Below are 25,140 nucleotides of genomic sequence, written 5' to 3'. Positions count from 1 at the left end.
CTGAGGCAAGATGTGCAGGGTGAGGTCAAGGTCAAATGAAAGAAGTGTAGAACGAAGTCAAACATGAGGTAAGGCGGACATGGTGCGAGGTCAAACGTGAGTTGAGAGGTGGGCCGTGGTCAAACCCGGTTAGTATCCATAGGACTATCATTATAATGCTCGGGCTATTATGAGTCTACGGCGGGTCGCGGGATGGGCGATTCTATGTTTTTTTTTCGCGAATTCATCAACTCTGTTGGGTAGGTGCATTCTATTGTCGATGTTGTAACGTAACTCGCTGTTTTTTTTTTACTGTAAGATATTTTGTCTGAACATTTTGGCCGAATTTATGGTTCAAGATGTCGTATGGTGCAACCTGAATGGGCACATGGGTACAGTGAACAGGAGTTATGTCTCATAGTCTGACCTACTTTAACGTTTCAAGAAGTTGTCTCGCCGATCGTTAAATGGCCCTACGTCCACATTTAGGCCCCGAACGCATAACTCTTCTTCCACTCCGATGTATTTACTTGCCCTCTTAAGCCTGACCTGACCTGAGCTGACCCGACCTGTCGACCTTACCCGACAGGCGGAGCGGCTGGCCCATGGCTTCATGGCTCTCGGTCTCGAATTTGGCGACCGGATTGGCATCTGGGGCACCAACGTGTACGAGTGGCAGCTGACGCAGTACGCCGCGGCCAAGGCTGGCCTCGCCCTGGTCAGTACCTTTTCGCCGGTCCCCGCCGCCGTCCGCGGTCACTCACTGGGTCTAGGGTCGCTGGTCCCTAGTCCCTTGTTCGATATCCCTGGTCTCTGATTAGCCTCTGAGACCTGACTGAATTGCCCGGACTGCCAGAATTTCGATACGAGGGCGGTCCAAATCAGCGGCGTCACCACGGTTTCAGAACTTCTAGGGACACTTTTCCAGGGCGTCGCCACAAACCTTTGCTTGAGTCTGGTCGCCAATGCCCACCTACCCCCAAATCCTTGTTGGACTTCGGCCAAATCATTGCCTGGCCATGGCTGTGAGTGTGACACAATTTGCTTTCGGTTCAACCTATGGCTGTGGTGTTAACGAAATGCTTATCTTTGTTCAGCGATGGAAGAACATTTTTACCAAATGCACCAGACGAACAGCGTACATTGCCGATTTTGGTGTCCTGAATTTCTCATCACACATCCCTTCCCAACCCAATTCGCCAGGTAAACGTGAACCAAGCTTACCAGACCAACGAGCTCGAATACTGTCTGAAGAAGGTCGGCGTCAAGACGCTGGTGGCCACCGACGGCTACAAGACGTCTGACTACTACGACATGCTGACGCGGCTGCTGCCCGAGCTGACGTCAGAGGGGGAGTCGAACGTGCCGCTAACGCTGCGGTCCGAGCGGTTGCCGCAGCTGCGCAGCGTCGTCATGATCAGCCAGCAGCGCAGACGGTGAGACCGAGGAAACGAGACTGAGAGACAGCTGGGGAGACTGAGACGCAGAATAGTGAGCTGACATTCAACAGGGGAGACTGAGAGACAGCTGGGGAGAGTGAGGAACAGCTGGGGAGACTGAGAGGCCGCTGGGGAGACTGAGAGACATCTGGGAGACTGATAAGGCTAGTATGATACTGGCATATGCCATCTGACAGCATGCGGCCTTCTCTTGACGGTCGCGACCTTTTCAAAGTCCTGTTGCTCTTATAAGAATAAACTTGTATGTAAGGCTTTGTCGAAATTTGGAATCTTGTTCCTCTTCGTTGAGGATCAACCATCTGCCATCTTGACCAACGCTATTTATTTGTAAGTGACACGTCCTTCAGTGTGACTGTGCATTCCGTGTGCTTAAATCGCATTCAGCTTTATGTCTCTACTAAGTTGTAGGCCTATAGGCATTGAGAAATTCCTCCGTGGCCTCATTTCTCCTACCCGCCGTCGCCCGTACTACAGTCTGTCCCTACCGCCGCCGGTGGCGCTGTCTGACCCGCCGCTCCCTCCTCTCTACCCTTGGGGCCGATCAGGGGCGTGCTGCGCTTCGACGACCTGCTCGACTCCGGCATGGAGTCCCTGTCGGGGGAGCTACAGCGGCGCCAGGCGCAGGTCAACTGCGACGACCACTGCAGCATTCAGTTCACATCCGTGAGTGACCTGAGACACGCGGTATGACTTGACCCGTCGTGACCTGGCTTTGGCCTGAAATGGGCTGGTCTGACCTCTGAAATGGGCTGGTCTGACAAATGTCCAATGCTGTCCATCACTCTCGGAGGTTTGGTCTACAAATCAGCCCGACCGCTGAGCGTGTGTGGGCTCTGTTCAGGGCGTGTTTGCTCTGCGCTCACTCCGCTGAAACGCAGTCGGCTTTTCGCCTTCATTTCACTGTGTTTGTCCTCCGCTGGCTGTGTTTGGTGCTCGCCGTCCCAGGATGATTAATATCGCGACCGTAGACCAAAGCACGGATGGAGTCTGCTGATAAAGGGCTTTGGTTCGCCATCAGCCATTGTTGCCGCGTATCCGGCTGCTCTGCTCATTTTCACCTGAGCGCATAATCTTTTTACGCCTAAAGCTTAAAGTGTAAATCTGCTTTCATCTGGTAAGAAAAACAGCGATTTTACAGTTCTTTTACAGCGCTTTTAGCTCTAGAATGGAGATGCTCACCTACACTTAAAGTGAGCATCCCACCTTTACATTAGTTTTCAGTTTAGATAGCGTAATTGGGTTCCCTGGCTAATAGCTTGCACTTACCGGTTTGGGCACTCACAACGTCGCGAAAGGCTTTAATTCGGATACCTATATTTAATTTCAAAGTTGCGGCACTTTGGATTCCGAGGGCCTTATGCATTTGAATGCCCCCTCGGAATTTGTGACGTCAACGCAGATCCAGCGATTTTAGAAATAAAATCTTACACTAACATCTTTGTGAAGCAGTGGTGGTATATGCTGTTTTCGCGCAACGTCTGCCGTACTTTTAAGATACCAAATTATTGTTTCCAAATGACGTCGTTGGAACAGCGAAGGCTCCGAAAATTGAAGAATAAACAAAAGTAGGTACCTAAGTGTCTAATACCTATCTCCAAAACTGGTTAATATTTTTTTTTAAATGAAATTAAGTATATAGATATATTCATTTTTGCTCACTCACTCTGAGCAATGCGACACCACTTTTATGCCAATTTATGAACTATTTTGAGGATGGGAGGGTCGCTTTAACTACGTGTGCAATGTGCATTGTGCATAGATCCACTGATACCCACTTGTAGTACTTACCTCCAATGTCTGATCTGCATGAAATAAGTTGTTTTCAAGACGCATGATTTCTGCATGCAGCTTTGCGGGCTGCTGCTTTTGCAGACTCCGCCGTAGCCGTACATTTCGGCAAGTGGCAGCCGACAAACATTTGATTTTTTTTTTGCGCGACAATCTACCTACGCAGTAAATGCGTAGAAGCAAGTGTAGTGTAGGTAACTACTATTGAAAATAAAGGGTTGATGGCGGGCTCGTGCTCTCTCCTGATCCCTCAACTCCGCCAGTGGCTGAGCGAACTCGGGCCATTTTGTAGTAGCCGAGGCTGCATCCGTCTGGCACAGAGCCGGCCTCGAGTGGCTCAAACTCAGAGAGAAGTGGTCAGCCCCTTGACCTTTCCGTTCTCTGATGAGGCTTTTGAGTTTTATTTCGGGCACGGTCTCCAGCTGGATTCCTTGCGCCGACGCCGGAATGTTTCTCGCTCACGTTGGCAGATGGCAGTGCATTGATAGAACCTTCACATAAAGTCTGGGTGATTTAAGTTCGAAATTGATTTTTAACTGCTGCAAGCTCGTCCCAAATTCGGCTCGCTTTGAAGTTCAAAGCTACTCAACACTTTATTCTTGAATTAAACGAAGGCGAATTCTTAATCGAACGTTATCGGTGCATCCTGTAAACACGGTTTGTTTATAACTTTTAACTACTTGTAAGGTTCGAGGCTCGATCAAACTGTCCGAACCGCTGCCGAACATGTACATGATTATAGGTTCTGTCTCCTTTCCTACACTCAATTCGTTAACCCTCGCCGGACCTATTGGTTTTCTACATACGCGCCGGCCGAGGGGGGGGGGCGGGTACGACCCCCCCCCCCTCGCCGTTTCGCCCCTGGTGGAGCTAGCGCGTCGCGGAAAAAACGAGCGTGTGCGCCGTTACGAGACGCAGAGATTGGTACCCGATTTTAAGGTCCTAGGTCAACCGGTGACCTCTGAGGTCAGGTCAAGTGCCCCAAGGTACGGTTCAGTTTTTGGTGAATAACTTCGCAAAAAACGACCGCAGAGCGCCGATTTTGGCAGCATCGTGTTCGTCTCGCTCAGGCGCGTCGAATGATATACTTTTTGTCCGGGTCAGGTCAACTTGGGGTGTTGACCTCAGGTCAAGGTCAGGTCAGCACCCCCAGGTCACGAAGTTGGTCGAAAGGGGTCATGTCGCATATCATTCGATTCGGCAGGTCTTCCTGAGTCCATTGGTGGCTTTCCCGGCTCGCTAGCTCAATTTGATCAAGAGTTATTGACGAAAAACTAATATGACCTTGATGACGTCATAAATGACGTCACGCAAGGTCAACATTGCAAAAGTGACGCATCTAACCTTGCAAGGAGTGCATAAAATCACGATTCTGTGTGCTTGAGATAGTTGGAGATCGTTCCCGGCGCCAGAATAGCAGTTTGGCATTCAGATGGAACAATTTCAATTTTGCCCGGCAAAAACATCACAATTTATTGTTCGATTTTTCAAGTCTCGAGCCTCCAAGTCACGTGATTGTTATTGACACTTCTGGAAAATGAATGAACCGAACCAGTTTAGAAAGTGCATTTTAACTTAACGGGCAAAAAGCGTATCTGGTGTGCCAACAGATATGATGATGCATAATGCAGTATCAAGACACGTTTGGTGATTTATCCTGTTATGATAAGCGACATGTGATCAAGACCAGTGTCCAAGACGCTATCGAGAAATGAGAAAACATTGGAACGGAAGCAAGATTTACAAATCTGAAATCGGTGAACTTCTACGAAACTCGACTACGACCACGATCCATGAAGTCATGCACTCATCAGCTTTTCTTTCGTCAAGTTTTCATTTCTTAGGGCCCCGGTGATATCCTCATGCTTATCCTTCTTGCCAGGCTGCAGATGTGCGCAGCGCCAACTGGGCAGCAGCTGCACTCGCAGTCCTGCATAATCCTATCACAACGTCCCGTATCCTATCCGTATCCTTGCCATAGTATTTAACGCATCACCTCATAATCACCTCAACTGAAAAGCCACGATGCTTGTGGATGTTGTTGTATGTATAAATAAATAAATAAAAATTTGAATTTTTCCCCATTGACTTATAATGGTGAGGTCACGAAAATGACCTGACCTCATATGACCTTTAGGAAAAATCCGAGATATACAAGTTGTGAGACTCATAATGGATACTAGATCCTGCAAGTTTCATTTCCCTGTGACATCTCCTCTGGCAGTGAGGGCGTTGCGAAGTTGCGACATCTGAAGACCGTGCAGAGGTTCACTTATGACGTCATAGGTCAGTGACCTGACCTGACCCAAAAATGCGGTTGGTGTCAAAAGATGCGGCTTGGATCAAAGGTCAGGTATGCCAAGTTTCAGCTCTCTATCGCCAGCGTGTTCGGAGCTATCGCGAAAAAACCCTATGGGGGGGGCGGCACCCGCCCCCCCCCCTCGGCCGGCGAGGGTTAACCCGCGCCCTGGTGGGGTCTGTTTATAACGCGACCTGGTGGGGGGGGGGCTATTTTTTGCCCCCCCCCCCCCTCGTATCTCCGAAACTACTGGACGGATCCGCAAAATTCAAACGGCGTTCGAAAGGCCTGTCAAATTTGTCGAGGAAAACCAAATTTCATTGACCTCGGGGTCACCGATGACGTCACAGGTCAGGTCAAAGATGAAATGTTTCACCGTTCACGGGTCTTCTAGGGAATGCGCTATAACACCGAGGAAAACGCATTTTGTCGAGAATCAGCGATAGGGCGTCAGTTGCCTAGTAGATATATTACTATTAGAGGTCACTGACAATACCAGGTCAGGTCACAGGTCAGGTCACCAAGGGTCACAGGTCAGGTCACATGAGCCCAACTTTACTAAGGTTGTGTGATGCATGTTTTATGGCCAATTTTTCATTTCCAACTCAATGGTATTGGTTATAAGACTATCAGGTACGGCTTAGGTCACTTTCTGGTGAAGTTCAGGTCAAGGTCAGGTCAAGGTCAGGCCAAAAAAGGTCAAATTTTAAAGTTGATAGTTTTGCATAAAATGGATATTGATTCGATGCAGCTCGTCACGGGGAGTCTAATGGTGGTCTTTGTTTTGCGCTACGGGGTCTAGAATTGCTAAAAATTGAGTTTGAAAATTTGACGTCATCAATTTTGAACAGTTTTTTTCGCTATAACTTCGCCAAAAAAAGAGGTATCGATCTCAAATTTGGTATGTGGATGGAAGGCGGTAAGGACTATCACATATATTCCGGTTTTTGCGAAATTCAAAAAACTTTTTGGATTTTTCGATTATTATATGCAAAAAAATTATTTTTTGATTTTTGGGGGTCAAAATCCAAAAATTTCAAAAATCCGAGATAGCAGTTTTGTAGCCCTGTTGATTCTACAGCTTTTATGTCCTTATCATTTTTCTGTATTTGCAAAGCTATAGGTCTGACAGCTCTTCCCGCGAAACCCTTTTTTGGGTCGAAAACGGCAGAACATGACGTCACTCTGACGTCATTTCCGGCCAACCTATCATAGCCTTTGGAAAAATTTTTGGTCACAATGTGTAAAATTGATGTCCGGGAGGGTACTGAAAGTTTGGTGACGATCGGCGCAGCGGTTCTGGAGATATATCAAAAAGTCTGGAGGGGGGGCAAAAAATAGCCCCCCCCCCACCAGGGCGCGGGTTAAAGTGTACCTAGCTTACTCTTTTCAGTCCTCTTTGTTATGCGTAAACATATCATGAGATCGCTGTTATCATTCATCCGTGATCACTGCGGTCACCCAGCGTGAGGGAGGTGGCGTCGATCTACCTCGTGTGGTCAAAAGATGCAGAATAGCATTATTTTCTACATGCGCGTGTGCAGACGAGGGTCACTTGCCGAAAGAGTGTGGAATTCTCATGCCCTCAGGGCACCACCGGCCTGCCGAAGGGCGCCACCCTATCGCACCACAACGTGGTCAACAACACGCAGCAGGTGGCGGCGCGGCTGGGCTGCGACGTCGGCGGCGCGCGCATCTGCATGTCCGTGCCGCTCTACCACTGTTTCGGCTGCGTCATCGGCTCGGTGCTGGCGCCCCTGCACGGAAACGCCATGGTCTTCCCGTCGCAGACCTTCGACGCCGAGGCCTCGCTCAAGGCCACCGAAGACGAAAGGCGAGTGCTGGGGCTCTTCGGCATCGGACGGTCCGCGACTCGTTGATGTTAGCCCATGAACTATTAGGGATTTTGACGTGCGTGGATATACCGTCTGTATTTTGAATTACTTTATCTGCAGCTATTCGGCCTTCATACCGATAGCAAAGATGTTCTGTGACAAATATTTAGATGGGAGCTTCATCGAACAAGTATGTCAAAGGTGCACTAGCTCAAGAAAGAATAGCTGTTCACAAAGCTGTAACCAGCAATCAGCTTCCATAAGTACTCTCTGCCGTAAACCAAATTCAACCCTTTTCGCGCCGTCACTCCTCTGACCGTGTGCCCGTCCTCACCTGCAGATGTACGCACCTGTACGGCACCCCCACCATGTTCGTCGACATGGTCAACATCGCCAAGCAGAAGCGGCACGACCTCAGCTCGGTACACTCGGGCGTCGTCGCCGGAGCGCCGGTGCCCTTCCACCTGATGCAGGCCATGATCAACGACCTCAACATGCGGGACGCGGTGGTGAGTAGCCATTAGCCGTTTTCACGACGGGCTATCCGACGAGTGCACCTAATTTGACCAAATCTGCACCTAATTTCTTTTACAGCAAATATCTTCATTTTATGAATTTATTTCAGTGTTTTAACCGATGATGCTCTCTGATAATATGACAAAGCAGGCATATAAGCAATTAGAGCAGCCCTAGCTGATAGCTACTAAGAGACACACTGAACCTGATTTGACCAAATCTGCACCTAATCTGCACCACACACAGAAAAATATTAACACCGTTAGCGGTGTAATTGCATAGTACATATCTGAGCACTTGAGGAAAGTTAATTTAGTCCCTTCCCCGCTTAAATTACTCGCGCTTCTAAATGAACACCAGGAAGAAGGTAATAGAACACTGTTAGGAGGGTTGGGTGTTTTGCTACATGTAGTAAAACACCCAACCCTCCTAACAGTGTTCTATTACCTTCTTCCTGGTGTTCATTTAGAAGCGCGAGTAATTTAAGCGGGGAAGGGACTAAATTAACTTTCCTCAAGTGCTCAGATATGTACTGTGCAATTACACCGCTAACGGTGTTAATATTTTTCTGTGTGCAGATGTGCACCAAACGTGTACCAGATGGCCGTCGTGAAAACGGCTATTATCCTGCCACTGTGCTCAGTGAGATGCCCTGGTTTGCGTGCATATAATTGGAATGTCGGGCCATGTGTCTAACCGTTGACCTGAGTCTGATATGTGCGTGATAGGTAGTCTGTGTGACCAATCATGAGCTGAGCTAGCTCTACATTGATACTTGAGAAGCGAACAGTTTACCGTTGGAGCTAAAAAACGGCGTTCTGGCGCGAGATGGTGGGCCCAGGGACGTTCCGTTGAATTCCTGCTGGCTGTGAGTTTTGTGTGTCTGGTTGGCCGACTGATGGATGGCCGATTGGATTTGGCTGTGGGCTGGGCCGCCGGCACTCAGAGGATCAATTGGAAATGCAAGACGACTGCAAACTCAAATAATCTAAATGGAGTTCGAACCCAAACCTGCGGAGACGGACTGAAGCACCGAAATCGTTCGTTGAGCTCGTTGATTGTGGTTTGTAAAACTGAAAGCCGCTACGCCGGCTGCGTAATCTGTACGCTTTGCGTTCCGTTCGACGTTCTAAGGACTCTGTTTAGCTCGTAAGTTGAACTGTCCATACGGAAAATGTAGAATAATTTAGTATCTAATAATACATTATAGAATAAAACACTTGTCTTCATCAGAGAAAAACAGCAAACTTACACAAGTTTATTCAGTCGTTGCAAGTTTCTGCAATAAATATGATTGACCTGCAAACCTACCGTCTTCGGATTGGCATGTTTTGCGGCGTTCGAACAGCCAGCAAACTGAAGCCAGCTTGGTGTGCCGGTCAAGACTCAGTGGCTCTTGGCTTGGCCTTGATCCTCACTCTTCTGGTGATAGGAGGTGTGGAGCGAAACCCCGGCCCCGATTTCGCGGATGAAGGCACTCCAGGACCATCATTCTCGGGAGTGACGCTTATGGACTTGATGGAAGCCATCCGTATAACCCAGCTGAAGCTTGACCATCTTTCCAGCAAAGTGGATGATTTGAGTCGGACTAGATCGATTTCTGATGGAACCCAGTACTCCATTGGCGTACCCAACCACTCCACACCGTCTAAATGCACGACAGCTGACTCCAGAGTGACACCTGAAGCCCGCGCTACACTTGACTCTGGTGTGACGGGGAATTTCCAAACGACTGGCCCTCGCGAAACGCCGTACGCCTGTCCTACGCTCGACTCCAACGTAACGCCGGCGTCGCATACGACTCCCGGCTCCAGCAGAACGCCGAGCACAGGAGCTCTTCCGGCGACTTCGACCACAGCGGCTCCGACTACAGCAGTGTCACGCCACACCAACTCTGGAGCTTGGAGGCGCGTCAGCCCGCGCAGAAAACGTAGTAGCCGCAGCAGGAGCCCAGTTCCGAGTGTCGGGGCGGTCTTGCTCGGCTGCCAGAATGTACGCCGAATCGCTGCAGCAGCCAGGGATGAGTTCTTCTTGGGCGGTGAGGCCTTATTTAAAAGCATCCGTGGAGGGTACGTACGCAGTGCCCTGGGGGCGCTAAGTGGTGCAGTGGCTAGCTGCAGGGCGCTCAGCGTGGACCTCGTCTTGCACATTGGGGGAAACGACTTGTCACATCGAAGTGTGGACTACACAGTCGACTGCATATCAGAGGTCGTACGAGTTGCTAAACAGCTTAAAAAGGTAAGGTCCATTGTGATATGCTCAGTGCCGCACGAGCACGACCTACCTTTGCCAGACGACTACATATCCAGACAACGTAGCGATCTCAACGATGAGATAAAGAGACTGTGTCACTGTGAAGGTGCTCGTTTTTTGGACACCCGTCCGCGATTGAGGGAATGTATGTATGGTGGCTTAGATAAATCTAGACTGAACCTTAACAGAGATGGGTGCAGAAATGTATGGCAATTGCTAGCAGGTGAGGTAGAGGGTTTTTTAGGCTGAAAGAACCGTGGAGTAACGTCTCTGTTCCCAGGAAGCTTCAAAGTCGTTTATTCCATGATGCTGGCATGAACTCTGAGTACGCTCGCTCATCGAAATATGGTCTAGTAATTGGAACTTTAAATGTGCGTTCTTTAGCACCTTCAGTGGATATAGTAGCAGATTATGTTGAACGTTACAAGATTGACGTTCTATGTATCACTGAAACCTGGCTGAGAAGAGGCGAGCCTGATGTTCCTATAGCTGGCCTAACTTTGGCTAGCAGGCGTGACCGTCGAGGAAAGAGGGGCGGTGGTGTAGCCATATATTGCCGCAGTGACCTAGAATTTAATAAGGTTATCAGCCCTTCCAATCCTGCTAATAGCCGTCTTGAATGTATTTGGATTAATGTGAAATGCGGCTGTAATCGTGCTTTGATTGTGGGTTGTGCGTATAGGCCTCCCATATATGAAGGCATCAAAAACGATTTTGATGCCCTTGAATTATCAGTGAAAAAGTTGTTATCAGAGGGCAGGCAAGTGGCTTTATGTGGAGACTTGAATTGTGATCTGCTGTGCCCGAATCTGTATCAAGTTCGCTCCTTGCAGGATTTTATCAACAATGTCGGCATGCATCAATGCGTGAGCCACCCTACCCGTGTTACCAATACCTCATCCACGCTTATCGATATTGTTCTGGTAAGCGACTCTTCCCTTGTGACAGATTGCTCTTCGGAGGATTGCATTGTCTCTGACCATAACTTGGTTATTGTTCGAGTGAATGTCATAAGATCCAGACGGCCGCGTAAACTAATTAGCTATCGCAGATGGCAGGATGTTGATTCCAATGCGTTTTTGAACGATCTGCGTACAGTCTGCTGGTCTCCTGTATTTAGTGCTAAAGACCCAGATGAGGCATGGCAGGGTTGGAAAAACGCTGTGGTTCCTATCCTAGATAATCATGCCCCTCTTGTCACTACCAAAATCAAGCATAAAAGTGGTTTCGGCGTATCGAGAACCACTAGAAAACTCATACGTGATACCACTGCTCAAATGCGCATAGCTCGCCGCTCTGGTGCTACGATTGACGCAGCACTCTATAAAAGTATGCGCCGCCAAGTGCGAAGCGCTATTTCATTCGAACGGCGTTCCAAGTTTGAATCGAGCATCGGAACACATCAATCCAGTAAAGACACATGGAATCTTATTAACCTTACACTAGGGAAATCAAAAACTGCCCACCCCCTTGACAGAAGTGTGGCGCGCCTATTTAATGAGTTTTTTTGCTCCGCCGGTACTAATGCTGAAGCTGGTGTTAGTGTTACCTCTGGGTCGAGTGGCGCATGGTTTGCTCCCTCTAGAGTTCTTTCAACGAAGTTTGAATTGCGTCCAGCAACACATGCTGAGCTTAGGTTTGTCATACGTTCATTAAAAGTACGAACTTCATCGGGGCCTGATGGGATTCCTCCTTCCTTCTTTAAATCATTTTGTGGTCGACTATCTTCACCATTATTGCATGTTATTAACGCCTCCATAGCCAGTGGTACCGTTCCATCATCCTGGAAACTCGCGGAGGTTGTCCCCATCTATAAAGGAAAGGGAGATACCAAGACTGCATCCAACTATAGGCCAATCTCTTTGCTAAGCGTGGGGTCAAAAATTCTTGAAAGACTCGTCTCCATTCAGCTCAATCAGTACTTGGACGATTGCCACGTATTGGCAGACGAACAGTTTGGCTTTCGTGCACATCATTCCGTCGAACATGCTCTTATACTTTTAACAGAGTCCATAAGGTCATCAGTGGATAATGGAGACGTATGCATTCTAGTTTCTCTCGACCTAAGCAAGGCATTTGATTCCGTCAGTCACAACATCTTGCTGAGTAAACTTTCCCAATATGGCATTGACCATCCTTGGTTTGAAAGCTACCTGTCAGGTAGATCTCAGTACGTGCGGGGTTGCGACGACGCAATAGGTCATGTATCTACCGGTGTGCCACAGGGAAGTGTTCTGGGTCCAACGCTTTTCAATCTATTCGTGAATGATTTACCTGCAGTTGCTAATGGCTTATGTACAATTATCCAGTATGCAGATGACACCCAAGTGTTGGTCTCTGGTTCGCCTCGTGATATAGGCAATGTCATAACTCGACTTCATGTTGCTCTTCAGAAACTTTATGAGTGGTTCTCACGAAATCTACTTGCACTTAATGTTCTCAAAACGCAAGTTGTTGTGTTTGGTTCCAAAGTCACCATGAAAAATGTCAATGTTAGGAGCCTAAATATTTTTAATACTGCAGTACCCGTACAGCCATCACTAACTAGTCTAGGTGTAACGCTGGATAGTTGTCTTACGTGGAGCAGTCACATTGACGGTGTCATTCGAAAGTGTACTGGTATGCTAATTCGATTGGGCCAGCTTCGTCGCGTGATGCCCTTAAAGGTAATTGTCCTCCTAGTCAATGCCCTTGTTCTTCCTCATATTCGCTTTTGCATGGCTCTCTGGGGAAATTGTAATGTGACACAAGGGAAGAGAATAGGAAAAATAGTTAAATTTGCACAGCGTATCGCAGGTCGCGAAGCTCACAGACTGGCTTGGCGTGGAGATCTTACCTTACAGCATAAAATCGCGGTATTGAAAACAGTTCGTCAATGTCTACTTATCCCTGAATGTATGCCGCCACTAATTGTGTCTCTCTTTAAAGAGAGACAGTCAGACCGACAAACAAGGCAATCAGGCAACCTTGACCTGGTTATACCTAGGACTGAAATGAAGAAAGCGTCCTTCTCTTACAGTGGTGCAAAACTATGGAATAGCTTGCCCATTCATGTCCGAAACTATTCGAAAGCTGATTTTGTAAAATATATTTTGGAAAATCACGCGGTAAAATGATGCATATGTATGTGGTGTTGTTCCGGTGATGTCACATTGTTCGTTGTAATAATTGCCGGTTACTTATGAGGCTTCGCTGTCTCATCAAACTTTGTGTTATGGAAAATCGCTTTTGTTCTGCATTTTGATTTCGTTATACGTGCTTATGAATGACAGGGCACTGCGCTGCCTGTATTGTATGTATATGGTTTATGTGTGTCAATGTGTTTCCCTCTGTAATGCCCACCGAATGGTGGTTAGTGGGAATATGAAATAATAATAATAATAATAAATAAAGTAGGTATTTCCCGACAGTATGCAGATAGCTTGACGCTATGATCGACCTTATGATGACGACTCTGTGACTATATCGACATAAAACGTTAAAACTTCTTGCTTGGTTAGCGTCTAGCGGCCTCGTTGGTGTTTATATAAAACATCAATGCGTGAATATTTACAGACCAACTGAGCAACGGCATCAAACTTGCTCTTTTTATCACGAATAACGCTGAGTAATACAAATAAAAGCAACATTGAAGGTAACAATCAAAGGTTCTTATTTGAAGTTCACCAAGCGTGCTGAATGAAACTGAATTGGCAAGCAAACTTCGTCTTAAAGCATTCTGAACACAGCCCCCGGCCACTCTGTTGAAGCCGACCCACAATTGCTTCAGATCCCGACCCGAGGGTTTTGTTTGATGTCTCTTTGATGTTGCCTGTGCCTTGTTGGTGAGTGCGATTGGACTCGTATGTGGCCCCGTGATGCCCAGCGCGATAGACTGCTGCAGAATGCAGGAAGCAATCGGGCGGAGTCGGAGGTGGAGCCGGCAAAATAATGTCTCAGCCACGGTGGCACACTAGCTGCTGATGACCCAGGATATAGCTGCTGATACGCCGCGTGTTGGTGGTTTTATTCAAGGAGGTCCATCTCCCTCCATTCCCTCCATTTGAGCATTTCCAAAGCTTTGGCCTTCAGACCAGTCACGGCGTTGATTTCTTTAGCAAGCCGGATATCTATTTTTGCATCGACTGGCGGTCCTCCGGTCGGAATGGGGCTGTGAATTTGTGCGACCATCCCGCTCCACTGGCGAAGTGTCCGTTGCAATAGCCGTTCCTCAGCAGATCGCTGCGATGCCGCGTGCCGAGACTAGCAATCGCGACCTCCCCCAACGCGGAAGACGCGTGCAATGGTCCACACAGCTGGTATATTGGATCTCCGAGAGCCAGGCGCCGGATGGGATCTCCGTGGCCACGAGGGAAGATTATGGCTTTGTTTTGGGCCTGCTCGGGCGTTTCTCTCTCGAACGATTAGTACCGGATCTAAACATGACTGAATCTTGGCGGCGTGTTGTCTCTTCCGCCGCTTTGAACCGGCCTGGTGCGGGCGGTGCTGCACCCACCCTGAGTCGTTTGTTTGTCCGTCTCCGCTTCTGCCAAGTCCGGGTATTTCACGCACGGCAGAGCGAGTTTGTGGCCCGGTCTTTACGGGCGAGACACCGGGTCGGCGCCAGGCTGCTCTTCTCCCTTCCATCTCCAACCGCTCTCACCGCGCCGTCCCGGCCCAGCGTTTCACGGCACGCACTGCAAGCTCTGTATCGACCGCATCCGAGGGACGGGTCGCGCTCGCGTGATCAGCGCTATTAGAGAGGAGCCGGCGCGGCGGTGGGGCGGGGCGGGGAGACGGGTCTCGGCCGCCTCTGCTCCACCAGGGAGCTGCACAAGACGACGGCCGACTGGACGGTAGCTGTGGCGACTTTGCTGCTTTGATAACAAAGTGTAGTTATGCATTATGTGCTCTTTAAAAGATGCAATATAGATGATTGATGGTCCCTGAGTTTAATCCACGGTATAATGAAAGTGTGACCCGTGAACGGGGCGCGATGCATATTGTAGCAGGCTTGTTTTGTGGGGATTATGCAGTCCTTTGCAAATCCCAAACTAGGCTGGTCTGATGAATGGGTGGTGATTGCCCGTAGCTTTGTTCCATTGACTTTGTTCGTTTGTGACAGTTCTGATCTGTCATCAGTTTGAGTGGCAATTTATCGACTATACATATGTATTATCGTTAGTCTGGTATCGAGCGCGGGCGGTGGGCCGCTGCTTCCCGAGCTCGGCAGCCTCCAAACGAGATCTCGTATTCAACCAAGCACTGTTTTCTTCAAACGCAATCATCTGGAAACGAACGCTGAGTGCCAGCCGCTAAGGCTTGCAAGTAAGTTCACGCTTGCGTGGACATCATAAATCGGATATGGGCCGCGGCTGAGAGCCCCGGAGGACGCGCCGGTCGGCACCAGTCGCGCGACTTCTCATGCTCCAATGCTGCAGTCACAAGGTGGGCTCGGAGCTGAGGTGTAATTGCAACTGCACCATCACTTCGCATGAGTCGTGACATTGAGCAGCTGCCGTCATCAGTTTGGACTCGTACAAAGCACAATAGGTAAGCAGTAAGCACAGTAGGCGACGACGTGGAAGTGTGTCTCAAAGAAACACGCTCATTCCTCGCCTTTTCGGCCGGACTAGCGCTGCCACCTCGTCTTTTCGGCCAGACTAGAGCTGCCAATGCCGTCCGGACGCGCTTGGCTTCCCAGAAACAACGCAGGCATGGCGAGGTCCAATGTCCAGTGATTGACGAACCGTTCACAAGGTCTTTCAGAACAGGTCAATTGATCGTTAAAATATCTGCAGAGTCCGCCGAAAATAAATCAGTCAAATGATTGCTGCTATTTGTCGTGATATTTAACACAAAGCAATAAGCATGACAAAATGTCATGTCTTGAGAGATTTATTATGCTTTTCCCTTGTGCGCAATATTTTCAAATCGCAAGAGCGAATTAGTCGTCTTTTCATGAATGGTTCGCATCATGACGCAGTCACACTTTTCACCGAAAACAAACATGACGTAGAGATCAAAGAAGACCAATCAGTGAATAAGCTTTGAATTGTATCGGTTAAATAAGTCAAAATAAATTATGAGTTATGTTTTAAGTCATGTTAATAAGTTAAATAAGTTACTCAACTTATGCGTAAATCATGCAAGTGTTTTATTAGAATTGCCTACTAAGACATCTTTTAATAATGTTCGCACATAACTTGTCGAGCTAAAAACGTTACCAGATAATAGTAATAGCGAATGCTAAATGTCCGCAAGAGCTGACACATTTTTCACGTGTCCGCTTAGTTTAGGGTCGAACCGAGGCGTCGCACTTCCGTTCCTTCGAATCACATCTGGGAGCGGGTCATTTATCATGTGGGCTGACGGTGGAAATGCGGCAGCAACAGGCGGTCGTTTGCCGGGGCTGGCCCCGTGGAAACCGGTTCTGATCCGCCGCCGTCGCGCCGCCCGCCGCTCGTCACGAAATCAATGTCTGGCCGCTCTACAGCAGACATTTGCGACATGTGACACAAATAACACTGCCAAATATTGCCCCCGCGGGCGCAGGCCGAGCGCAAAGCTGTCAGCTTTCCGAGTTCCGGGCCGGGGCGGCGTGTCAGCCTCTGCGTCCAGTGGCGCGGACCCGGCATGGGTTTACTCTGGAGAGACGCGGCGCGGCGCCGAAACAATTTCTGCCGCCACCGCCGCGGTGCTCGGCGACTTAATAGGAACGTCAGCTCAGACGACACTTTGATAACTCACGCGTGTCCGGCGTTCTGAGTCGGCCCGTCGCTTTGTGCGGCCGGTGTTGTGACGCCGCCGCAGCTGGAGCTGTGCTTTGGAGAGGAAGTTTCCGGACCGGGGACGAGCTTCTGACCTCGAGACGCAGCAACAATGCACCTCGGCACCTCGAGAGAATAATAACCATTGTAGCTAGGCTTAAGAGCCAATTTACGTTTAGCTTTGAGACCAGTGTAAATATACAAAAGCTGTGTAGATCACCGGTTTAATACCAGGTAAAAGTCCAATAGAAATGCTTATGTTTAGAAATGCTTATGTAAAAATACTCGCAGCTCAATATGAGCAATGTACAAATGCAAAAGTACATCCTGCAAAACAGAGTTTTCGTATTTTTATTAACTTCATGCATTGTTTAATGCATTAAAATGCTTGCTTGGCAGCTACCAATCAATTTACGTCGCAATGCTTGTTCCATAATGAGCCAACAATGGTTTTGTCATATAAAGTGAAGGTCGATCTGCTATATGTGGAGGCGACTCACATTAATGCCAGCCCCAGTGGTAGTTGGTACCAATCGCTATATTAATTTTGTTATCTAGCATGTGGCGCAGCTCGAACCATAAAGCAGCATGCGCCGATAGAAGCATTGGTGCTCAGACCGGACAATAAGTGTCACGATATGAGTGGATAAAAGCGATATGGGCTGATTGATATGGTCCCTTTGAAGTGCAGCTTCCTTTTACATCTATCATAAATTGCATGGGGCTCTTCTAGTACCGCTCCTGCCCCGTCAGCGATCCCCAGAGCTGTACCCGATCCCCCCGTTCGCAGGTGGGGTACGGTCTGACGGAGTGCAGCCCCCTGCTGACGCTGGGGTTTCCATCGGACGACCTGGAGCACCGCTGCGGCACCGTCGGCTACCCGCTGGCGCACACCGAGCTGAAGGTGGTGGATGGACAGGGTCGAACGGCGCCCGTCGGCCAGCCGGGGGTGCTCTGCGCGCGCGGCTACTGCAACTTCCTCGGCTACTGGGACGACGCCGAGAAGACGGCGGAGACGCTGACTCCGCAGCGATGGCTCATCACCGGGTGAGTCGCGGATCTGGGGAGCTGGGTGGTTTTTGCCCGGTGAGGCGTGAGCTGAAATGGTGGGATTTCGCTGCCTCTCTAGCCCTTTTAGTGGCAGGGGGGTTGTTTTCATCCACCCCTCAGGTTTTTCGGGAGTATCTCCGAAACCGCTGAAGCTACGATGCTGAAATTTTCTGACTTTTCCTAAAACTAAATTGGGCACATTCCCTGAAAATTTCAAGTTTATAACTTTACCAGGGGCGGCTCCAGAGCACTGGGAATTGGGGGGTCCTATTCGTGAAGCGAGTCATTTGGGCGAAGATCACGATGCTGATGTATTATAACTGTATGCACCAGTTTTACGAACAGTGAATGAAAGGTATCATGTGATAACATATACAAAGTTATTGTGCATCCTCTTTTGACACGTTTTTGCTATAATAGGCGGATCCAGGCGTCCAAAAAGGGGGGTTATGTTTTACATCCCAACATAGGTGCGCTGACACCGCCTATGCATGACCAATACAATTGTAGTCGTTCTCTCATAAGAAAATTGTAACATAACAAGACCATTACCATCCTTTTTAGAAACAGTACCAACAAAAATCTTATTTACTATGCTTTTTGTGTACCCCCAATCTCAATGATCTGTATCCACCTATGATTTTTGAAAATGCATATTTTTAGGATCCATGTGAATTCCTGGTTCATTCTCTATCGATCGGCAAAAGTTGCGTTAAGATTGGTTCAGAAACCTGGCCGTGATAAACAGTCTAAAATGTATCTGCAATTTGCCCGTTTTTACCCCCCTCTGCCCCCCCCCCCTATTGACATTTTTTAATTTTTATTTTTTATAAATGTAGATCACGTTGAGCGAAATCGAATGCCGTTTGAATTTTGAAAATCGGCCCGTTAGATCTAGAGATATCAAGGGGGGGTCGTAAACAGCCCCCCTGCCACTAATAGGGGTAGCCAGGAGCCTGCCACTAATAGGGCTAGAAGGGCTGAGCACTGAGCAGGGTTGGTGAGGATGGTCGCAGTGATGCTGTTTATGAATGTTGGTGATGATGACCCTGTGGACTGTGGAGTCGATGATGAGGTAAGTTTAGTACATAGTGGCCTATCGCCGACTGTGTTGTGATGAAGAGATTATTGAGCTGATGCTTATGGTGCTGGTGCTGGTGGTCCACAATGGCCCAATGAAGAAACATGCTGCGTCGAATAACATAATGAATTATCACGGTCACTAAATGTCTGGCGCCTGAAAGGAGGCCTGGACCAAAGAATGATGACACATAAAAGCCGAGAAGCTGCCTGCGTTCTAAATGATTTTCTGAATGAAAAACGTTCGCCAGTTGTCATTATCTTAATGGGATCCGGGTCTCCATTAATCCCCAGTGCTACATCAACAGACATAGAAACGGCAGCATCTCGGGATAGGGCGACTGTGCGCTGAACAAAAACCTGGTAACCGGTTTTAGCTAACATGGCATTTTGTTCAGCAGCTATACTCGTAGTTGATTATTTTTGCTTTGAAGTCGCATATCCTTTTATTTATGGTATCTTCAGCAGATAGAGTATTTTGATTTAAATTTGAAACTATGCCCTCATGTCCCTATTCATCACGCTTCAGAGGAAAACTTTCTTCGCTCGGTTTCGATTTATTCGTCGACTCCATCGAGCACGATTGTATTGTTCCATAAAGTATCGATAGCGGTATTTGGATTTTATGTGGCACGTCCGAGAGCCCACATGGCACATAGTTCAGAACTTGGTTGCGAGGACCAATATCTGTCGGCGGTGAAGTCGTCTGTCGGCCTTTCTGTTGTGTTTTGCCGGTACAGTGGCGGCCGCGATCGGTCGGTCGCAGCCCGACCGGCCAGTTTTGTCGGTCGGTCCTTGGTCTAGGTCGGCGAGTCTTGTCGCTCTCCTGGCCGGCAACTTTTGCCGCAGCCGGGTTCGGTGGGTTTCGTCGGTGGGTCCGACCCAGGCCGGTGTATTTCGCAGGTCGGCCTGGTCCATGCTGGAGTATCTCGCCGGCTGGTCCGGTCTGTGCCGGTGTATTTCGCCGGTTGGTCTGGTCTGTGCCGGTGTATTTCGCCGGTCCTGCCCACCTAGGCCTGTGTATATTGCCGGTCGGTCCGACCCAGGCCGGTGTATTTCGCCAGTCGGACTGGTGTAGTTCGCCGGTCGGACTGGTGTAGTTCGCCGGTCGGACTGGTGTATTTCGCCGGTCGCTCCGACCCAGGCTGGTGTATTTCGCCGCTCGGTCCCACCTAGGCCGGTGTATTTCGTCGGTCGGTAGGGTGTATTTCGCCGGCCGGTCCGACCCAGACCTGTGGTTTTTGCCGGCCGCTCTGATGGCCTGCCTCTGTGAGTGTCCGCTCTGGTCGGCGACAGCTGCAGCCACAGTCGCCGTTTTTGTGCCGCGCATCAGCCCGCAGTCGAGTAATCGGACCCACAGCGGACGCATTAGACCCACTGGAGACACAGTTGATCCTACAATGGAGCGATATTGATCAAAGGTGGCACATATGGGCGAGACTGCCAATGGTAACACACAAGATACGGAACTACATCGGACACGCCAGGCCGCGGACCCAAAACGGGTTAGTGCCTCTCGCACGCACCTGCCCTTCGCCGCCAGTTTTCAACTCCCACCGGCCCATCGTTCGGCTGTCGCCGCCCCTCAGCGCAGTCCCATCACCTCCCAACTCCTCTCCGACCCGCGCCCGCGCTCGTACCAGTATCGACCACCTTCCTTACAAAAACTCCCACCGGCAGATAATCCGATGATGCTGAAAGTGGCAGGTGGCACGTGCCGATAGATAGCGGGTAGCCTGCAGAAAGATGCCGAAGTCGGCTGCCGAATGAGCTCTCATTCGGCGCGATGGTGAAAACTAATCCTGCACTCAACCGCTGATGGCTAAATAACGACCCAACTTGCGTGCCCTGGGAGCCGTAAAAACAGTGAAACGGCGATGGTGGGAGAAAATAGCGTGGGATGACGTTAGTGGATAACAGAGCAGTTAATGAAAACAATTACTGTATGCCTGGTCTATTCAAATACATTAGCCAGAGGGGTGTGGTAATAACTGGTGTAAGCAAATTGACCACGGTCAAAAATGCATTACCAGAATGCACTTAAGCCAACATTTTGGGATGTTCTCGTTCCTAAGTCGGCTAAGAGCTTCGGTCCAGAAAATAAATTTATCGTTGGCATCGTTGGCATACAGTAAAATACATACCAAACTCGGCCGGTGATAAATTTTCAAGACCTCAGTCCTTACTGATTTTTGAACTCGGCCTTCGGCCTCGTTCAAAAATCCAGTAAGGACCTCGGTCTTGAAAATTTATTTACACCGGCCTCGTTCAGTATTATATAATACCTGTGCTAGCTAATAATTCTACACCGACTATCACGACAACTTTTCGTGGCAGTAATCGAGAAGCTGAATCATGGGTACCTGACATCGTTCTTCCAAATCCACTCCAATAACCTCGAATAAGTTAGAATGCTTCGAACTTTTAGAGTTATGAATTGAGCAATGTTTTTTTTTTTGCTGTTATGATGTTTTATCGTTTGTTTCTATCGTTGATGTCTGCTGTTGGTTTGTTGGTTTTCTATCTTGGTTACATCACCATGAATGTGACCGCAAGGCTGACTGCTGTGATGACGCATAAGTTATATGTGAGGAGATTTGTTGTAAATTGTTGGGCTTCTGTTCTTTGAGAGGACTGTCCACGAATCACTTCGTTTACCCATTGTTAGTCTGCATTAATTACGCGCGCAATGTTATAATTTATTTTCGATGTGGTCTCAGCTAATTTCTTCATCCCATCATTCCATCTCATGCTTCCATTGTTTAGGCGATATAGGGAATGACGGTCATGCCTGCTGGTCAAGCACTTTTTTTTACAACAGTGGTATTTTTCTACCGTGTTAAACGGAGTAAAAGACATATTTATAAATTTATTTGAACAAGGCATTTTTTTTAATCCTTTACCTCAGTGTCTCCGAAGGAAAAGGAAAATAATCACTTGACCTAAGGAACATAAAAATGACTCTTCGACAATATTGAATTATATTTGCTATAAAATTTGTGTGCTGTGAAAATATACGCTAGACAGGACCTGCTTATTGGAGTAGGTGTGCTCATTTTTTGTTTCAAATATATCAACTACCGTCGTCACAGCCCCCTGCCAGCGCCTAGTTGCATACTAAAAGTGTGTTTACGGCCGGTCGGTATCCGCCTAAGTTGTTATGATGATGAAGAGCTGACATCGCATTAGGTTGGCGCATTAGGACGACGCTTCGCTGTATCACCATACGAAAGGAGTTTTTATGGTGATGTATGCGTGAGCCGTGAGGCCTTTTATACCATGCACGTGATATGATTGCGTGTCTCCTGACAAAGAATCGTTCCTCTTTGGAGCATCTATCAGGAATTCTCGTCATCGTTCCTTCAAGTCCTCATCTTTTGGAAGGAGACAAGCGTAGTGATGCCCTGGAATTCACATATCTTGGCAGATGGCAATCGCGAGCTCCTTTGTTCCCTCGATCCCGTCGGGTTGCGTGACCTATAGCGTCGTATATGGCGTTTGAATCTGTATAGGGCCGCTTTAATTCTGTTTCATTTACGAACATATTCAAGGTCGTTAAACAATCATGATCGTAGTTTAACGTTTTTTGGTTCGACAAAAACGACCGACAGATTTTGCTGAATGAGCCAGAAAATCTATTCTTGTTTTAAGATATCATCGATGATTGTCATCGGTCGTTTTAGTTCGACTGTCGATATTGCGTAACTGGGTCTCCTTTACTGTTCCATTAATCACCCTAGTTCAATATTTTAAGTCCCGTGGTGTCGTATAGCGGCGTATTACCATCTCGCCGGGTCTGGGTGCGAGTCTGAGGCGCGTTACCATCCCACACCGTGTCTATGGATGAACTTAAGAATCGTACGTTACTCCGCGGTGCGTCGGTCTATCTGACAGACACTCGGCAATGCTCAATTACCAGCTCCACAGTAGGTAATGGTCTCGCCACCGCCACCATCGCCACCATCGTCAACCAGTGTTATCTGCAGGGTTGTGCTCGACTCAATAAAATTTGCCGACTCGACTCAGCATTCAACTTCAGAAAGCCCTGACTCATTTCTGACTCAAACAAGGAGCTGATTTTTTCCTTTGACTCGACTCATGACTCAAGCGGCTCAATGAAAATATGAGTCGACTCAAACTTGACTCAATTTTTTTTTTGTTGAGTCAAGTGAGTTGACTCAAAATTGACTCAGATAAAAAAGTTGTTGAGTGGGGGGCGGGGGTGGAAAAAAAATCCGGCAGCAGGGCCAGGGCGAAGTTGTTAAACGGGGGAGGGATGAAAAGCTTGTTTCTAGAAAGTTGAGTCAGCTGACTCATGTTCCTAAATGTTTGACTCAACTCAATGTCAAAAGTTATTTTACTGACTCAACTCTGACTCAACTCAACGCCTTAATATTTTTGTCCGACTCAACTCTGACTCAACTCAACAGCTCAACATTTTATCCGACTCGACTCAAATCTGACTCATTTGAGTCAGAGTTGAGTCAAATTTCTTCTGACTCGACTCATGAGTCAAGCACAACCCTGGTTATCTGTTCGGGGAGAACAGTGGCGCTGGCATAGGAATACAGTTGTCGTCAAGTGGGAGGTGGATTGGACCAGATGGCTCCGGGACAGATTCATCCAGCCATGTCACCAACTATTGCACACTGATGAGTGTGTGCTTTGTTTGTGCGTAGATTGATTATTGACGAGAGACGTGAAATGTCGTTCGGAAGATTATTAAGTGATGGCGTAATTATGCCTGCGTGTGCGGGAATGGCGGCGATATTAGTGCTTGTGTGTGTGGCACATCCTATTAGATATTCATTGGGTGCGTTTGTGATATTTTGCGAAACTAAATCGAATTTTGGTGGTCAGCTCTGATTCACTACTATACCAAATTGTGGTATTTTGTAATCAAACGGAGAGTTGCTATATGTTCCACTGATTGAAATAGTTCAGCTATTTGTAATTCACATCCCTCAAGCATGTATTGCATACTACTTATTGTTTATACATTAAAAGTAATCCATACAACTAGCAGTCGTACAAAAACTTCTGTTGTTAACGTTGTAGCACAAAAGCTACTGATTAAAGGGAGATAATGAGCTTTCTTTTTTCTTAACTAAAAATTACTCGACATCTATACTATTTCTACTGTAGTTTCTATAAAATATGAAAATTTCCTAGCACATTTTCGTATGTGAAAAAGGTTTTTATTTTTGCAAAAAAGAAGCAGTACTTGCAGTACTTGTAACACCCACCGAAATGCGTTGTCCTTCTCTATAAAAAAAGTCGCAGTATATGGCGCTTTTGTTTCAAACAGCGACGCTTGGGTTTTTGTTTATGTTATCGCCTTGTCGTTGCTTGCGTTGTAAGGATTCTAATTTGAATTAGAGTTAATTCGGTTTAGAATTAATTAGATTCTAATTCGGGGGTACATAGTGCCTACTCTTCTTTGTTTCCAAGTATTATTTTGCGCCACAAATGAACGGCATGCGCCAGAAACGCAGCCAAATCTTGCGATTGCGACTACGAAATTCATTATTTTGGCGTCAGAGCCTGAAGCGAAAAATACAAGCATATTTATTTCAAAAAGACTTCAGGTTTGTCGAACGGTGTTATGAGAATTTTGATAACAGTACTGCATAAGTTTTTCAGTGATGCCGCAAAAGTGTTGTATCTATCTTCTTTTATTGTGCAGTCGGCGGGACCGATTCAAAATTGAGTCGTTGCTACTAAAATAGCAGCATATGGCGTCAGATGATGAACAGGAAAAATAGTTGCGTAAATTTAGACATAAACCACCCCCAAACCATGAGTATCTTTTGAAGGCACTATAGACGACCATTAACTAACTAGATGTGATGAAGATCAAATGTAAGGAATACGCTCATTTTACAAAATTACATGCAAGTACCAAAAAGTGATGTAAGTACTTATTCAACGGTCATTTTCAGCGCTCCCCGCTAACGTGACTTCAAGTTGAGATATTTGCGGCAAGGTACCGAATTGAGCAAAATGGTTTTAATTTACATTATACCTTGTTGTGTTTTGTCAGAAAATGGTCCTAACTCAGATTTTGTGGAAAAGGTCATTATCTCCCTTTAATAGGACATATAATTTTTATTTGATTGTCTTAACTTACT

At 47.6% G+C, this 25,140-nt stretch overlaps 2 protein-coding genes across 4 annotated transcripts in view; one reads left to right on the top strand and one right to left on the bottom strand.

Annotated features, from left to right (window-relative positions):
* LOC122381232 (medium-chain acyl-CoA ligase ACSF2, mitochondrial-like) overlaps positions 1-25,140 on the top strand; it is an 82,192-nt gene that overhangs the window by 2,893 nt on the left and 54,159 nt on the right. For all 3 annotated transcript variants that reach the window (XM_043365180.1, XM_043365178.1, XM_043365179.1), the window contains exons 4-9: positions 569-697; positions 1,183-1,415; positions 1,985-2,102; positions 7,116-7,360; positions 7,702-7,870; positions 17,670-17,926. In XM_043365180.1, the coding sequence (XP_043221115.1) occupies positions 569-697; positions 1,183-1,415; positions 1,985-2,102; positions 7,116-7,360; positions 7,702-7,870; positions 17,670-17,926 (1,151 nt within the window). The remainder of the gene's footprint in view (positions 1-568; positions 698-1,182; positions 1,416-1,984; positions 2,103-7,115; positions 7,361-7,701; positions 7,871-17,669; positions 17,927-25,140) is intronic.
* LOC122381234 (3-ketoacyl-CoA thiolase, mitochondrial-like) overlaps positions 1-25,140 on the bottom strand; it is a 90,943-nt gene that overhangs the window by 52,473 nt on the left and 13,330 nt on the right. The gene's annotated exons all lie outside the window — the stretch shown is intronic.

The sequence above is a fragment of the Amphibalanus amphitrite genome, unplaced genomic scaffold (genome assembly GCF_019059575.1).
Source record: "Amphibalanus amphitrite isolate SeventyFive unplaced genomic scaffold, NRLGWU_Aamphi_draft 000116F_arrow, whole genome shotgun sequence".
NCBI lineage: Eukaryota > Metazoa > Arthropoda > Thecostraca > Balanomorpha > Balanidae > Amphibalanus > Amphibalanus amphitrite.
The sequence above is the reverse complement of the archived record's forward strand: the minus strand, read 5'-3'. Positions and strand labels throughout refer to the sequence as shown.